The sequence below is a fragment of the Glycine soja genome, chromosome 18 (assembly GCF_004193775.1).
Source record: "Glycine soja cultivar W05 chromosome 18, ASM419377v2, whole genome shotgun sequence".
Classification (NCBI taxonomy): Eukaryota; Viridiplantae; Streptophyta; class Magnoliopsida; order Fabales; family Fabaceae; genus Glycine; species Glycine soja.
Window position 1 is genome coordinate 24,697,337 of NC_041019.1, and position 18,639 is coordinate 24,715,975.

At 40.3% G+C, this 18,639-nt stretch overlaps 1 protein-coding gene across 3 annotated transcripts in view; it reads right to left on the bottom strand.

Moving 5' to 3' along the window:
- The window catches only part of LOC114396398 (kinesin-like protein KIN-14B), a 41,752-nt gene extending 23,346 nt beyond the window's left edge, over nt 1-18,406 (bottom strand). For all 3 annotated transcript variants that reach the window (XR_003663296.1, XR_003663295.1, XM_028358358.1), the window contains exons 1-2: nt 17,918-18,406; nt 16,622-16,745 (exon numbers count right to left, since the gene is read on the bottom strand). Coding sequence is in view for 1 of the 3 variants with exons in the window: in XM_028358358.1 (XP_028214159.1) it covers nt 16,622-16,745; nt 17,918-18,133 (340 nt within the window). In the remaining 2 variants the exon portion in view is untranslated. The remainder of the gene's footprint in view (nt 1-16,621; nt 16,746-17,917) is intronic.
- Nucleotides 18,407-18,639: the final 233 nt, after the last annotated feature.

Sequence of the window (18,639 nt, forward strand, 5' to 3'; positions counted from 1 at the left end):
GGGTAATGTTAGGGAGGTCTTCATAGCTACAGGAACAGCAGCGGTCGAAAGTATGGTTTTGTCAGATTCAAAGGTGTATCCAATGTCAAGCAACTTGAGAGACAGTCGGATAATCTGATTGTAGCGGGCCTTAAACTACGTGTGAACCTACCAAAACATGGAAGGGAAGACAAGAAGCATCTATGGAAAAGGGAGTCTGATAGGGCTACATCTGGTGGACGCGATAAGGGTAAGGTGGTCCAAGTGCAACCCCATAGCCAGCCTAACAAGGGACAACAAAAGACGCTGGATATGGAGGATGTTGGCACCTCAACAAAGCAAGTTGTTGGCAGTGAGGCCGATCAAGATAGACGAGATTGCACAGGCAAAGCGCCGTTCGCAACAGTGGTAGCCAACGGAGGAAAACACGCATCTTGGAGAGGGCAACCAAGAACATTTAGTACGCTCAGAAGAAGTTTGCGAACAATCAGTCTCGCTCAACAATCTCCTTGTCGGTGCCCATGGAGAGTAAAGCATAGTTGAAAAAGGCTTGGGTTGGTCATCTACGAAACTTAGTAGCGTTTGACAAACTTGAGGAAGAGCTCATGTGGGGTGGCGGGGAGGAGACCAAACCAAAGTACTTGGGTGGTGATATATGCTGTTATGGGGTTTGGATCATGTGAAAGCAGAAGATCTATGCAAGGAAGGAGTGCAAAGTGGATTATCTATGTTCCACTCCCTGCAGAAATGGAGTCCAAAAATGTGCACAGGCTTTAGATTGGTCTGGATCATGTGTTGGGGCATCCCAATACATGCTTGGGATATGGAAAGCATTAAGAAAATTGCAAAAAGTGTAGATGTGGTCGAGATAGATGAAGAGGTGGAAGATTTGCAAAGGCTTGATCGGGCTAGAGTCCTTGCCAAGACACCTTGAGCTCCGCTCATCAACCATTCAGTCACAGTGAACATCAATGGAGAAGAGTACATAATGAAGATCGTGGAAACTTGTTATTGTTAGCAATTTTGGGTCATACATATATATATCACATAATTGAATGAGTTAGGGCCAATATATTATTAACCAAAATATTAAAGTGGTCTAATCAAAATAAAATTATGACTAAGGGAAGGCTAATTGTGTAGATATCATTAGTGATATTATAATTTGATGAGGGGTCAAATTATAATTATCAAAATTGGGATAACTGATGTCATTAACAATATAAGAGATTATGGTCCCCATTTGTAAAGAGAAGCGACATATAGTTTCGCTTTTCTTTTCTCTTTATCCCATCAGAAGAGGAAACTTCAGAGAAGAAAAAGGGTTCTCTACATTTGAAAGATTATAAAATCAATTTTGATCCTCATCAATCTTTCATCATTCCGTTATGGCTAATCCAAGTAGGCTTCCGCATTTAATTTTTTATCATGATTTTGAGTATGGGAACACTATGGGATTTTATTCATAGTTATGTCCCAACATTTGGTATCAGAGCCACCCATATTTGATTCATGTATGATTTTGGAAATTTTATTTATTCAAGGTGGCTGACATATTCTAAATTTTAAATGAATTTAGATATTTTGCATATTGTTGGTAAGATCAAGCAAATTACTTTAGATATTTTACATATTTTCATGTACTTTCTGTTCCTTCTTACTTTTAGAGGCCACTACAGGAAATTAAAATAACAATAATGAGCTTCTAAAATTTAAAATAAATAAATAAAGTTAAACTAATTTACTCTAGAAATATTTTAATTTTGGATTTGGTGCATCAATGTTCAAAATTTAGCTATGGTATATCATTTTAATTGTTTAGCATTTGAATGAGTTAATTGAATCAAAATATCACCAAAGTGACCTCTCTTGTGTAGATTGTTCATGAGAAATGTTAACGTGTGTGATTATTTATATGAATGGTGATTGGGCCAAAGGAAAGTTAGCATTTAACTAATTTACATACACACTTGTGATGTTAAACGTGTGATGTGATTGGGCCAAAGGAAAGTTAGCATTTAACTAATTTACATACTCTAGGGCACTGTTTCAGATGATATAACTAGTGCCAAAGAATTCTTTGCTGAAATTGAAAAGCTCTTTGCAAAAAGCGATAAGGCGAAAACAAGTATTTTTCTTCAGAACTTAATTTACATGACGTATCAAGGCAAAGAAAATGTCATGGAATACATTATGGGAATGTCAAATATTGCTTCAAAATTAAGGGCACTAAAGCTTGAGCTATCAGAAGACTTGCTTATTCATTTAGTGATAATTTCTCTACCTTCACAGTTTAGTCAGTTTAAAATCTCTTATAAATGTCAGAAAGAGAAGAGAAATGGTCTCCTAATGAGTTCATTTCATATTGTGTGTGCAAAAAGGGAAAAGGCTGAAGCAAGAAAGGACTGAAAGTGCTCATGTTGTGAGTACCTCTAAAGACAAGGACAAAAGAAAAAGAACTGAGAAGCCCAAGAATGAAGTTGTCCAGCACAAAAGAAACAAAATCAAGGTGACAATTGTTTCTTCTGCAGTGAACCTGGAAATATAAAGATGAAATATACCAAATATCATGCTTGCCGTGCAAAGAAAGGTATGTTCTGAGATCAATTTAGCTTTAATACCTAGAAACACTAATGGTTAGATTCTGGTGTCACTATTAACATCAGTGTTTCAATAAAGGGTTGCCTAAGCTACTAGAAGCCAATTGATTTTAAAAGATGGATCTATGTTGGAGATGGTAAATCAGTGGAATCTTGAATTCCATTGATTTCACAAGCTTTGATGTTTGTGTTGAATGCATTAAAGGTAAATTCAGAACCTCTACAAGATATTGTTATTGAATCTCCCACTCAAGATAATTTGGTCGTTCATGAAGAACAAACTCAAGATCCTCAAGAACCTATGCTTCATGAGTCAGTACCTTTGCGGAGATCTACAAGAGAAAGGAGAAGTGTTATTCCAGATGATTATGTGGTATTTCTCCAGAAACATGAGAAAAATAATGGTATGATAGAAGATGACCCAGTCAACTTCCATCAAGCCATGCAAGATTCCAACTCGGAAAAGTGGATTGAAGCAATGAATGAGGAGTATAAGTCCATGCAAGACAACAAGATTTGGGAACTTGTCCCATTACCAGAAGGTGTGAAACCCATTGGTTGCAACTGAATATTTAAGATCAAGCGGGATTCCAAAGGTAATGTGGAGAGGTATAAGGTTCGTCTTGTGGCGAAAGGCTATACCCAAAAGGAAGGGATTGACTTTAAAGAGACTTTCTCTCCAGTTTCATCGAAAGACTCTTTTAGGACAATCATGGCTCTTGTTGCACATTATGATTTAGAGTTTCATCTAATGGATGTCAAGACGGCATTTCTCAATGACAACATTGATGAGACAACTTATATGGTGCAACCAAAAAACTAGGTCAGGAGACCAAAAGAATATGGTTTGCAAACTGACAAAATCCATTTACGAGCTAAAACAGGCATCTCGTCAATGGTACCACAAATTTCATCAAGTAATTATCTCATTTGGTTTCGAGATTAATCTTGTTGATGATTGTTGTATCACAAATTCAGTGGGAGCAAGTACATTTTCCTGGTCTTATATGTTAATGACATACTGCTTGCCACCAATGATATAGGCATGTTGCACGAAACCAAGAGATTTCAATCAAAAAACTTTGAAATGAAAGATCTTGGTGATGCCTCCTTTGTATTAGGAATTCAGATACACCGAGATCGATCTCGGGGTATTCTAGGATTATCACAAAGGAGCTATATCGAAAAGGTACTTAAAAGGTTTGGCATGCAGGAATGTAAATCCGGGAATACTCCAGTTGCTAAGGAAGACAAGTTCAATCTCAAACAGTACCCAAAAGGAAACTTGGAAATTCGGGAAATACAGAAAATTCCCTATGCATCAGTTGTAGGGAGTTTGATGTATGTCCAAGTACATACACGTCCGGATATAGCATACATAGTTGGGGTATTAGGCAAATATTTAAGCAATCCAAGAATGGATCATTGGAAAGCAGCCAAAAGAGTTATGAGGTATTTGAAGAGAACAAAGTATTATATGCTCACATACATGAAGTTAGATCAGTTGGAGATCACTAGGTATTCTGACTCGGATTTCATAAGCAAATCCTCTTACTAAGGGACTTCCATCCAAGGTTTTTCATAAGCATGTTGCTCACATGGGTGTTTTACAGTTCGAGGAATCTTTGGTTTAGTGGAAGTTAGTCACTTTAATGTATTTTATGTTCTATGTTAGATTTTATATATGCATACATTGACTTTTGGATATATTTGATTATATATATATATATATATCTTTTATTATTCAGTTGTTACACTTTGTACATTAAGATTATTAAATGATTTCATTGGGGTAAAGTAGAACCAATTGAAAATAGACGTGTACAGGCCACCTTCACGTAATTTTCATGCTACACATTTCATGATGAGTTTATGTCATTTGATTCTGTCAGCATTAGTGATCATTGAATGATTTAGCTATAATTGATACAATGAAAATTGTTTTGGTTCTACGTGCGGATGTAATCAATGGACAAGATTTTGGGAATATGCTCAAGGCATGTAATGGCCAATTTTGAGCTCATAAAGTCTAACACATCATGTATGAACACCATTTAGATGAGAGAGAGAGAGAGAGAGAGAGATCTCGTGAGAGAGGGAGACACAGAGTGAGAGAGAGAGAGAGGTCCAGTGAGAGAGATACACACAGAGAGCATGAAAGAGGGAGATGGAGAGGCTATGATTTTGGGAGAACGAGGGAGAAGGGAAAGCACTATTCTAGAGAGTATACACGTCGTCATAGGAATCTTGGTGATAGGATCAGAGGCAGAGCCTCTCCTAAACCAAACAGAAGATGGACAAGAAGGTGGCAAAGCAAGGGTCGAAAGGAAAAATCAATTATCGGGATGCACTTCAATAACTGCAATACTGGTGATGAAGAAGGAGCATGGACAAAGGTGGTTAGTAAAAAGACTGCGAAAGATATGAAGAAGACCCTGAAGGTTGACAATCCAAAGCAGAACCAAGTGGCTAGGGGTCAACATACATGCTTCTATCAGAACTGGAGGGACAAGGAGGATATTACGTCATACTACTTCACCCATTTTCCAGAGGAAGCTGATGAAGGGTTAATGTGGAAGCATTTTAAAAAATGGGGTGATGTGAGAGAAGTCTATATAGCGAAAAGGCGCAATAGGGAGGGAAGAAGATATGGTTTTGTGCGGTTCAAGGGAGTTTCAGACGCAAGAGGGCTGGAGGTGAAGCTGGACAACATCTTCATCAACGAACACAAACTATTTGTCAACTTACCCAGGTTCACGAGGTCAGCTCAGACTGAAGGGAAGCAGCAAAACACTGGCGTTGGAAGAAACATCAATACTACCACTTCTAAACTTTGCGTTGAACCTATTGATCCAAGCAGGAGATCGTTCGTGGAAGTGGTGTCTTATGGGAAGTCCTCAGGACATATGACGAGCAAGGCAGGTGCTGTACCTACTATAACGATTACCCCGTCTGCAGGTACGGGACTTTGGTGTAAGGATGCATGGGTGGGGAAGTTAAAGGAGTTTATGACAGTTGATACCATAGAGGATCGTGTCGCCTGGGATTTGGGGTACAATGTTCGTACCAGATTTCTTGGAGACGACATGATTCTCCTCTCTGGGTTATCGGACGATAAAGCTGAACTTATCATCCAAACGGAGAAAGAAGACGGCAACTCACTCTTCTACGCGTTGGAGAAATGGAAACCGAGGTGCCGGTCTAACAATAGGGTGGTTTGGATTCAAGCATGGGGCTTTCCGTTGGAGGTCTGGGAACTTGTACACTTCAAGAAAGCCTTCTCCTCCATTGGCGACGTCATTGAGCTGGATGACGATACGGAGGACCGACGAAGGCTTGACAAAGCTCGGATGCTGGTGAGGACACCCCTCCCACCGTCCATAAGGAGCGAGGTTGTTGTGCGGGTGGGTGGCCTCAAATATCGAGTGTAGCTTGTGGAGGAGATAGGGTCATTTGATGGGCTGAAGCGGAATGGTATGTCTCCGTCCGACGAGTGGTCGGAGGTGATAACCTCAGACGACGGAGGAGATTCCGGCGGCGCCGACGACGATGATAAGGAAACCAACTTTTCCTTCTCGCCGGAGTTATCCACTAAGACGGGTCTTGCCTTTAACCGCTGGTCAGGGGAAGAGCCGGATGGGTATTGCCGCGATCCAATGGGTAATACTCAATCTCGTGTTAACCATCGGGAAAAGGCAGTAAGCACCGACAAACACAGCAGTGATCTCATTTTGGCAAAGGTTGACCTTGAGCTTAGCAGGGCAGTAGCGGATACCCAGAAGGATTTCACGAAGATGGAAGCCTGCAACGTGGCTCAGACTGCTGCCTTAAAAGAAAACATCCAAGAAGGAAACTATTTGAACGCAAGTGATAAAGTGAGTTCTGAAGGTTATTATCATGGGGAAGCAGAGGGAGAAATAACGTGGCTTAAACCTCATTCGGATTTATGCCCGAATCAGATTTCTGAAGGTGTTGGGCCTACTAATACTTTCGGCCCATTACTGATGCCTGGGAGGTGCAATCAGGAAACACATGGCTCTACAGCCCAACCCTCTATACAGATAGTAGATAAATATTCCAGAGTCTACGTTAGACAAAAATACCCCCCAAATAAACCCAGCAACATGCAATCTGTGGAAAAGCAGCCCCAAGTTCAAAAAGCAGTCGAGGACAGGGAGACTATCATCCATAACAGCATTAAAACACATAACCAGAGCCAACTTGAGTCAAACAACAAGCTAAAAAGCAAGATTATGGGTAACACAGAGGTGATGGAGGAGGCCCATCAATTATGGGAGGTTGGACAAAGTTTAGGCATGGAGGCTGAAACAGACCAGTCTGTATTCATTCAACACTATGCTGATATGGAATCCAGAGACCAAAAGGAAGCTATGGAGTTGGGAAATAGGACAACCCATAGATGAATATTTTATCCTATAACATCAGAGGGTTGGGTAGAGGCATTAAATGGGCCTCTATCAGGAATTTGGTTGGGAAGCATAAGGTGGATCTTCTTTGTTTGCAGGAAACTAAGAGGGATTCTCTGGATAAGGCAGCTGTTCAGGCCTTGTGGGGAGACCCAGACTTTGCTTGGGAATGGTACCCAGCTGTGAACACTGCTGGGAGGATGTTATGCATTTGGAATAACAACAATTTCAAGGTTGATTATAGATTTTCAGAAAAGGGGTTGATTCTGCTGGAAGGGGTATGGTTGGCTGAGTTGACAAGAGTGGTCGTGGTTAATATTTATGTTCCCTGTGATTTAGAAGGTAAGAGACAGCTTTGGCAGACTTTGAGCACAAGGAAGCTTCAATCTCAGGTGGAGTATTGGTGTCTTGTAGGGGATTTTAATTGCATTAGACACCCCTCTGAGAGAATGGGTAGCAATCATAGTAACTCAGATTCTAATCTGATAACTGAGTTCAATGACTGGATTCATGACATGGAGGTTGATGATATCCCCTGTGTGGGCAAGCACTTTACATGGTTTAGGCCAAATGGCACCTGTAGAAGCAAATTGGATAGGGTGCTGATCTCTGATGCTTGGCTATCTAAGTGGCAGGACTCTTCTCAATTCATCCTCCAAAGAAATTATTCTGATCATTGTCCTATATTTTTGCAATCTAAAAGTATTGATTGGGGCCCTAAGCCTTTTAAGGTGTTTGATGGTTGGCTATTGGATAAAGAATTTCTCAAGGTTGTGAGGGATTGCTGGTCTGAAGCTCAGCCTTTTGGGTGGGGTGGATATGTGCTGAAATGTAAACTGCAGAACCTTAAGCAAAGACTGAGAAATTGGAGCAAGGATAACTATCGAGATATGGGTAATAAAGTTAAGCAGATTCAGCTGAAGCTAAATGATTTGGAAAATTCTCTTTCAGCACAACCTTCTGCTCAGCAAATTCAGGATCTCAAGAAGACTCAAGCAGAGCTGTGGGAGAAGGCCACTATTCATGAGTCTTTTGTAAGACAGAAGTCTAGAAGCAAGTGGATTAAAGAGGGAGACAGCAATTCAGCTTTTTTTCACAAAGTCATCAATTATAGCAGAAGAAAAAATGCTATGAGGGGTCTGTTAATTGAAGGTTCTTGGGTAGAAAATCCTAATAGAATTAAGGCTGAAGTATTGCATCACTTCCAGAGCAGATTTTCTGAGCCTCATTTGCTTAGACCTAATTTAGATGGAGTTGCTTTTTCTGTCCTGGACCCATTTCAGAGGGATCTGATGGTGGAACCTTTTAGAGAAGAGGAGGTATATTCTGCAGTGTGGGCTTGTGGCAATGATAAAAGCCCAGGGCCTGATGGGCTGAACTTTAGATTTATAAAGAAGTTTTGGAAAGAGCTGAAACCTGACTTCTTAAGGTTTTTAGCAGAATTTTATGTGAATGCTTCTTTTCCTAAGGGCCTCAACTCTTCTTTCATTGCTCTTATCCCTAAGATCAAGGACCCTCAATCTATTAATCACTTTAGACCTATATCCCTCATAGGATGTGTTTACAAGATTGTTGCAAAAATCCTTTCTAATAGGCTAAGTAAGGTTCTGGATCACCTTGTGGATGAAAGGCAGTCAGCTTTTGTTAAGGGTCGTCAGCTGTTACATGGAGTTCTGATTGCTAGTGAGGTTGTTGAGGAGGCTAGGAGGCAAAAGAAATCGTGTTTAGTGCTTAAAGTGGACTTTGAGAAAGCTTATGACTCTGTGTCCTGGCAATTTATTTTCTATATGTTGAGGAGAATGGGGTTCCATGAAAGGTGGATTGGTTGGGTTAAAGGCTGCCTTTCTTCAGCTTCAATATCCATCCTTGTAAATGGTAGTCCAACTGAGGAGTTTAAGCCTCAAAGAGGTTTGAGGCAAGGGGATCCTTTGGCCCCTTTTTTATTTGTTTTGGCTGCTGAAGGGTTATCAGGTTTGATGAGGGAAGCAGTCTCTACAAACTTCTTTCACAGCTTTTTGGTAGGAAAGAATAAGGTCCCAGTAAACATGCTTCAGTTTGCGGATGATACAATCTTTTTTGGGGAAGCTTCTATGGATAATGTTAGAGTTATCAAGGCTATTCTTAGAAGCTTTGAGATAGTCTCTGGTCTGAGAATCAACTATGCCAAGAGCCAACTGGGAGCAATTGGTCAATCTGATCAGTGGATCAGATCTGCTGCTGATCTCCTAAATTGTGGTCCTCTGCAGCTTCCTTTCTGTTACCTAGGGCTGCCTATAGGTGTCAATCCGAGAAGGAAGATGGTGTGGGAACCTATCATCAACAAATTTGAGGCTAGACTGAACAAATGGAGGCAGAGAAGCATATCCATGGCTGGTAGAATCACTCTAATTAATGCTGTCCTAACAGCTCTGCCATTGTTTTATATGTCTTTTTTCAGGGCTCCTTCAGCAGTGATAAAAAAACTCATCTCCATTCAAAGAAGGTTTCTTTGGGGTGATAATCAAGAAGGGAGGAAGATAGCATGGGTGGCTTGGAGTCAAGTGTGTGCAGCTAAAGAGAGGGGAGGTCTTGGAGTTAAAGACATTACAGCTTTTAACAAAGCTCTCTTAATCAAATGGAAATGGATGATGTTTCACTATCCAGATCAATTGTGGAACAGAATTTTAACTTCCAAATATGGGGGATGGAGAGGTTTAGAAGAGGGGTCCACAAGGAAGCATTTCTCTTGCTGGTGGTCTGATTTAAGGTCTACAATTAATCACAGCAGTATGGCAGATGTGTCCAGCCAATTCATTTGGAAGCTGGGTAGGGGTGATCAAATTCTCTTTTGGGAGGACTGTTGGGTGGAAAGAGGGATTAGATTAAAAGATAAGTTCCCGGAATTATACAATCTCTCATCTCAGAAATTTCACACAGTGGCAACGATGGGAACCTTCGGTGAATCTGGGTGGGAATGGAGTTTTTCTTGGAGGCGAAATCTGTTTGATAGTGAAATGGGAAGAGCTTCTGAGTTTATTGATCAAACTGCTGCAATTAGGCCTTCTACAGCTTTAAAAGATTCTTGGTTATGGGGAGCTGACTCAAAAGGAATTTTTTCCACTAATTCTGCCTACCTTTCTATTAAAGCTGATCATCTTAATGAAGATCAATGTCTTGGCTTCCAGCACTTATGGAACATCAAAATCCCTCCTAGAGCCCTTGTATTTGCTTGGAGGCTTCTATGGGACAGATTGCCCACTAAGGATAATCTACTTAGGAGGAATGTCACTATTGATAATGACCTGTGCCCTTTTTGTCAGGACAAAGCAGAATCTGCCTCACACCTTTTCTTCTTGTGTCCTAAAGTTATGCCTCTATGGTGGGAATTCAGCTCATGGGTAAAGGAACCTAGAGTGCTTCATTGGAGACCTTTGGATAATTTCATCCAGCATTTCTCTACGGCAGGTCTGAAAGACACCAACAGAAAGTGAAAAATCTGGTGGATAGCAGCTACAATATCAATATGGAATCTTAGAAATGACATTATCTTCAACAATAAGCCTTTTGTCATCTCTAAATTGGTGGATAATACAATTTTCCTCTCTTGGTCCTGGATGAGGGGGTGGGAAAAGGATTTTCATGTTCCTTTTCACCAATGGTCCTCAGCTATGGCAGTAGCTTTTAAGTAATATTTGTCTTATTGGGATGGGTTGTTTGGTTTTTGTTGGGTTGGTAGCTTCTGTTTATTGCGGTTTGTTTCAGGAGGCTCTACCTCCTGTGGTCTGTTATAGTACCTCTGGTACTTTGTATCTTCTATCTTCAAATTAATATATTATATTTTTGGCCGTTCAAAAAAAAAAAAACGTTCATAAGGATATATATATTTGTGACCAGTGCGAGATTGTTAGCAATTTTGGGTCATACATATATATATATATATATATATATATATATATATATATATATATATCACATAATTGAATGAGTTAGGGCCATTATATTATTAGCCAAAATATTAAAGTGGTGAAAGGCTAATTGTGTAGATATCATTACTGATATTATAATCTGATGTGGGGTCAAATTATGATTATCAAATTTGGGGTAACTGATGGCAGTTATCGATATAAGAGGTTATGGTCCCCATTTGTAGAGAGGAGTGACAGACGTACATTTTCGCTTTTCTTTTCTCTTTATCCCCATCACAAGAGAAAAATTCAGAGAAGAAAAAGGGCTATGTACATTTGGAAGATCATAAAACCAATCTTGATCCTCATCAATCTTTCATCATTCCATTATGGCTAATCCAAGTATGCTTTCACATTTAATTTTTTATCATGATTTTGAGTATGGAAACACAATGGGGTTTTATTCATCTTTATACAATAATTTCTCTCTACATGGATAAAAAGCATGTGGTTAGGATTGATGATTGTCTGTTAGAATCAAATTAGGTTGATTGATTGAGTCTAAACAGTTATAGCTCTCGGAAATGCACATGTGGAAGAATGACCTCCTTGGACTCATATGAGGAAATCTCTTATGGGGAAAGCGAGATTGGGCCAAATGCTGCCTCTGTTTGCTCGCAATTTGAAGGTGAAAAATCATGGTGGATGATGGCAGAGGCAGATCGGAGAGTGGTGGCGGAAGCTGATCAGAAACCAGCAACAATGGGAGCAGGTGATGTTGGCACGAACAACAGAGAGGGTGGTGACAGAGGTCTTTCGACCATTGGTGGTGGCCTAACCAACACATTGACCTCAATCAACCAAGCTACCATGGTCCAGGACTCGTTCTTGGAAGGGCCCACTAAAACACATGGACTTGCACATGAGGAAAGTTGGATAAATGTTAGTGGTTCTTTCAGCATGGGAAAGGAGTGTTCAGCTACAATAAGCAAAAGGAGGGCTGATAATGACAATAGTATACAGAAAGAGAGGGGAGAAGATGCATTACCTTTTTGTAAGCAAAGTGATGGAAAAGAAAAGACAGCAAGTAATGAGCACAAGAGACCCACAAATGTCAGGAAATTTTGAATTAAAGGGAGCTGAGGGGGGTGTCCAGTTACCTTATTCTGGAAAAGACATTACTTCAAAACATGCCCCATTAGTAGAAGACGTGGCTGTCCAAGATAACATGGAAGAATTGAACTTGGGCCCAAAGTGTAATGGGCCTCAGTCTACATGGAAAGTTTACATGAGGACAAGAAAACGCAAAAGGGGAAATGGGCCTGGTGTAGTAGAAGGAAAAGAAACTTATGAAGACACCAGCCTTCACAAAGACATGGGAAGGGCTGATGCTGGACTAACAAACGTGTTAAGGCCTGCTTCCCCTAATCTTGAGGGAGGAAGTGGCCTTAAAGAAGTTGCCACGTGGGATGCCAATATGAAAAGGGCATATAATGAAGGGTCAACTTCAAGCTCTATATACAAGAGTCTAAGAAGCTGTGATGCTATGATGGATGCTGCCTATACATGGGAATTGGCTAAAAACATGGGAGTTAGTTGCGGGAAGGACGAAAATGGAGTGTTGACTAGAATGGTTGGTTTAGATGGAAGAGACAAGTATGAATTTGAGAAGTTGGGAAAAAGGAAGGGTGATCAATGAAGATAATTACCTACAACATTTGGGGTTTGGGGCGGGGTCTTAAATGGGGACCAGTAAAGAAATTGGTGGTAAATGAACAAGTTGACATGCTATGTCTACAGGAAACTAAGAAAGAAATGCTGGACAGAACTATGTGTCAGGCTTTGTGGGGGAATTCAGAGGTGAAATGGGCAGCCAATCCAGCAGTGAACAGTGCTGGAGGCATATTGTGTATATGGAGTGAATCATCTTTTGAACTAGAGAAGGAGGTTATTGGCAGTAGATTTATTTTATTAGAAGGAATTTGGAAGGATGATGGCCAAAAATCACAATTGTAAATATATATTCCCCTTGTGATGCAAACTTAAAAAGAAACTTGTGGGATCAGATTAAACAATTAAGAAATGCCATATCAAATTGTGGTGTACAGTTGGCGATTTCAACTGTGTAAGGAGACAGTCAGAACGAGTGGGGGTTGGCCTAAGAGAACAAGGTGTGGGATCATGACAGAATTTAATGATTGGATGCCGGATCTAGAAGTTGAGGATGAGCCAAGTGTAGGGCATAAATTCACTTGGTATAGGCCAAATGGGACAGCTAAAAGTCGACTGGATAGGATTCTTGTATCTGCTGAACTGTTCTCTTAATGGAGTGAAAGTACACAATTCATATTGGACAGGAATTACTCAGACCACTATCCAATTCTGCTAAAATCAATCATTGCTGATCGGGGCCTGAAGCCATTCAAGACTCTAGATTGCTGGTTTCAAGATAAATCCTTTAAGAAGACGGTTCGGGATTGCTGGAGAGAATGCTTAGTACAAGGGTGGGGAGGTCATGTATTAAAAAAAAATTGAAGTTGTTGAAACAGAGATTAAAAGTGTGGAATAGAGAGAGCAGTTTGGGGACATCCAACAGAAGCTAAAGAGGGCAGAGCAAAAACTCAATGAGTTGAAAAAGAAAGGGGAGGAAAGAGACCTAACTGAGGAGGAAATTAGATTGAGGAAGGAGCTGCAGGAAGAAGTTTGGGTGACTACGCACTCAAAAGAATCCTTTGAGGCAAAAAGCAAGAATAAAGTGGTTGAAAAAGGGAGACTGCAATTCTAGATTTTACCACATGATTGTCAATTGGAAACGACACAAAAATATGTTGAGAGGGATTTTTATTGATGGATGTTGGGTGGAGGAGCCAAACAAAGTAAGGGAGGAAGAAACAATTCTTTATGAAAAGGTTTGAAGAAACATCATTTGAGAGACCAAGATTGGATGGTGTAGAATTCAAGACCATTAATCAGGAGGAAAATGTTAAATTGGTGGTCAGATTTGAGGAGGATGAGGTAAGGGCAACAGTGTGGGAATGTGGAAGTTTCAAGAGTCCAAGACATGATGGATTAAATTTTAAATTCATTAAGGAATTCTGGGATGTAATGAAAATGGATGTCTTGCGCTTCTAGGATGAATTTCATGCAAATGGGCACCTCCCGAAAGGCAGTAATGCCTCCTTCTTGACTTTGATTCCAAAGGTTCAGGACCCCCAAAATCTAAATGAATACAAGCCTATTTCTCTGATATGTTGTATTTATAAGATTGTCGCAAAAATTCTAACTAGAAGACTTAAGAAGGTCATGGCTACCATCATTGATGAATGTCAGAGCGCCTTTATAGAGGGGAGGCATCTTTTGCACAGCATCGAGGTTGCTAATGAGGCTTTTGATGAAGCAAAAAGAATAAGAAAAAGTTCTCTAGTCTTTAAAATTGACTATGAAAAAGCATATGATTCTATATGCTGTAACTTCCTCATTAATATGTTGAGGCGGATGGGGTTTTGTGAGAAATGGGTGATTGAAGTCTTCTTCTGTCTCGGTCTTGGTGAATGGGTGTCCCACTGATGAGTTCTCTCCTCAAAGAGGACTCAGGCAGGGGGATCCACTAGCCCCCTTTTTATTCAACATTGTTGCAGAAGGTCTAACGGCTTGATGAGGGAGACACAGAAGAAAAATTTGTTCAAAGGCATCTTGGAAGGCAAAGATGGGGTGGAAATTAGCATTCTCCAATATGCTGACGGTACATTATTTTTTGGTGAAGCAACAATGTCTAACGTGAAGGCAATCAAAGCAATGTTGAGGAACTTTGAGCTGGTGTCGGATCTGAAAATAAATTTCGCTAAGAGCATTTTTGGGGCATTTGGGAGATCAGATCAATGGGTTAGGTTCGCCGCAGGATACCTTAACTATAGACTCTTGTCATTGCCTTTTTCTTACCAAGGAAACCCAAGGCGTAATGAGATACGAGATCCGATTATTTCAAAGTGGAAACAGAGAAACTTATCTTTTGGGGAAAGGGTGACTTCAATAAAGTCAGTCCTTAACTCAATACTTATATTCTTCTTTTCCTTTTTCAGGGTACCTAAGAAGGTGGTGGATAGGCTGGTGCAGCTACAACAATCGTTTCTTTGGGGTGATGGAAAGGGGCAGAGGAAGTTGGCGTGGGTGAAGTGGGACACAATATGTCTCCCCAAGGAGAAAGGTGGTCTCGGGGTGCGGGATCTTGCATCTTTTAACCGAGCACTACTCTGTAAATGGCATTGGAACATGTTTCATCATACTAGCACTTTAAGGGCAAAGGTTTTGAAGTCCAAGTATGGGGGATGGAGAAATTTAGATGAAGCTAGGAGGAACCATAAGGAGTCGATATGGTGGCGGGACTTGTCTTTTGTGTGTGGATCAAAGGAGGAAGGTGGGTGGTTCAATGAAGGTGTGAAGTGGAAAATAGGATGTGGGTTGTGGGTAAAGTTTTGTGAAGATAGGTGGAGGGAGGACAGGATGTTGTTGATGGGAAAGTACCAGAGACTTTATTGTATATCGCAACAGCAACACCACACTATTCAGCAGATGGACATTGAGGTGGGGGAATCTTGGGATTGGAATTTTGAGTGGTGGAGAATGATTTTGGAAGGGGAAATGGAATTAGCAGCCAGCTTTATGGAGGATATTGAGGAGTTGAGGATTCAGCCTAACCAACAAGATAGATGGATTTGGAAGGGGTATATGAGTGGGTTGTATTCAATGGGAAGCGGGTATCATTGGCTTAATGAAGTGGTGGCGGATGAGAATGATGACAGGGCATTCACAATTATCTGGAATATGAAAATCCCAAGCAAGGTTGCACACTTTGTTTGGAGGTTGGTGAGGGACAGATTGCCGACAAGAGCAAACCTAAGGAGAAGGAATGTGCTGCTAGATGAGTATTATTGCCTGTTTTGTTCGAGCCAAGAGGAGGATGCGTCCCACACTTTCTTTAGTTGCAAAAGAATAATGCCTTTATGGTGGGAGAGCCTTGCATGGACAGAAACCGTAATTGTGTTCCCTTCATCACCTAAGGAACATTTTCTACAGCATTCTTACTGTAAGGCACCAGGAATAATCCAAAACAGATGGTGGATTTGGGGGGCTGCCCTCACATGGTGTGCATTTGGAATCTCAGAAATAGAATTGTATTTTCAAATGAGGAGTTTAATGGACAAAAATAGATGGAGGATGCAATTTTCTTCTGCTGGCTATGGCTAAGATATCTAGATAATGATTTTAAGGTGCCACTCCATTTCTGGGCCAGTAATATTAAATCTGGATTCTTGTACAAGGGTGGGACTAGGCTATAGATATCTTTTGTAATGGGTATTCCAGTGTGTTTAGGGGCAGGGATCATGGAATTCTAATATATACATCATATTCCATACCATAATCTCACACCGACAACTTGCATGCTGGGATGTACAGATTTTAGTAGTACTTGTACTGTTTTAATATATATATATATATATATATATATATATATATAATACATACATATTTTTGCTGACCAAAAAAAAATGTAGCATAGATTAGATCTTGATACTGTGTCATTGCCATGCATGAGTTTAAAGAATGAGTCTCATGTTGTCACTTAATTAAGTATTTCGTTGAAGCAAAAGAATTTATAGGACAAATGTCAATATTCCAAAACCTTCTGCTCATTTAAGCATGATCCATGAGTCAAGATAAATTAGTTTCTTACCTAGATTGCGGGTTTTCTCTGCAAGAACACCTAGATATCGTGTAACTCGATCAAGTTTTGCATTTGAATATTCTTGAAGTTCACTTGCTTCTTGTCTTAATTGCAAATAGTCTTCTTTAGCAAGCTGAGCAAAATATCTGATGTGATTGTTAACACATGACTAAACCCAAAATCACATGATCCAAAAAAATTGGCAAAGATGCTACATAAAAAATAACTCAAACCAGCTAGAAAGCAGGCCAGTAAGAATGAGCAAGTACTTTAAAATTTTAAATAGTATAGAAGACATTCTATAGATGCAAATCTTCTAGCCATCTTATTTTTTCTAGATAAATGGCTGCATGGAGGTTTGAACCTAACACCAAACTACCCAAATCCCAAATCAGCACAATCCATCACAAAAAAGTGATTTTCAATACGCAACTCTATATACTAGAATAGTAAAATCATTTGATAACATATGAATCTAATCATGTAGCTTTACTTGTTACATGACATATACAGGAAACAAACAAAATTCGACCACTCTGTAACTTTTTTATCAATCGGGTACAATCAGCACTCTGTTTTCATACGACAATTCATATTATAAACATGCACCATCACATCTATAGCACCCCCAACTTAGCTCCTGGTTTGATCCAAAATTATTCATTTGCTGAATTCTTCTTGCTCATATCATATTATTTTAAAAAGCCTTCCGGAAACACCCTACACCTCAATTCAAAATCTTGACACTGTAAGAGCACAAGCTGCAATATCCCCGTCCCAAGTCCAAGCAATCAATTGAAGTTCACAAGAGGACCATGAAGAACACCAAATCTACATTCATTCAAAAAATCAATGCGATCATGTTAACTGAGAACATCCTTCAACACACAACTCTGAAAGAAGCCCCGTGCAGTTTCCGATGCCACGTCAGCATAGTACGTTTAGATTCTACAAGCCTCCAAACTCAGCAAGCGCTACACCTTCCCTTTCTCTCGAACTCACGCTGAAACTACTCATACAAACCACAAGTCCACAACGCAAATTCAAGTCCGGAAACAAGAGCTAAAACGTCGTCGTTGCGAGCACCAGCAATGAAGCAGAAACTAAAGCCAGCGAAACACTTTCCAAACTAAGAAGAAAAAAAAGAGAGCTAAAACGTCGCCGTTGAGAACACCAGCAACGAAGTAAAAGCTAAAACCACCGAAACAATTTCCAAATTAAGAAGAAAACCAAAACGTCGTTGTCGTTGCGGAGAAGAGAAAAGAAGCTAAGGCGCAGTTACAAGTGGAGACGAAAACGCATTACCTTGACTTGGTCCTTCAGCCGCTGAAGCTTGAAGGCCACAGCGTGCTTCGATTGCGGAAGAACCGACGTGGCCGAAATGGAGTACCGCCGCACCAACGGCGCACTAGGTTTCCGATCGCCGTGTTCCGCCGCCGCCGGCGACTGCGGAGGCGTAGACGACTTCCACGGGTCAAAGCCGGCGACGTCCCAGCTCCACCGGTTCTTTTGCTCTGCCATTGTTCCCAAACACACTTCGCTTCTTCTTTTCTCTCCTTCGCTTCGAATTTGAGTGAAGAGAAGAAGAAAAAAAAGTGATTCGGAATATAAATAATTAAATGCGAATAAATACTGAGAGGCGCTTTATGGTTTTTATTTTTATTATCATCATTTCTGGCTGTTGTGGCTTTTTGGTTTGGTTTTGGGCTGTGATAATGAATGGAGGGAGAAGGAGGTTTTGGTTTTGGGAGAGATGGAACGGCATCGTTTTGAGGTGCGCGAACGAGTTAGAATGAGACAGTGTGTTGTTGGGCTTTTATAGCTCACATAATATTTTGTGCCTCTTGTTTGTCTAACCTTCGCTCTCACTTACTTATTGCTCCATTGTTGTGTCTTGAAAGTTTAGTTTTTTTGTTTTTTAGGATAAGGCATAGCACGTGAAGGGTGATCTACTTGGCTTCGCCTTCACGTAAAATTCTGCTTCCCAAAGTTTATGCATTTTTTATATTTTTCTACCTTTCTTTTTT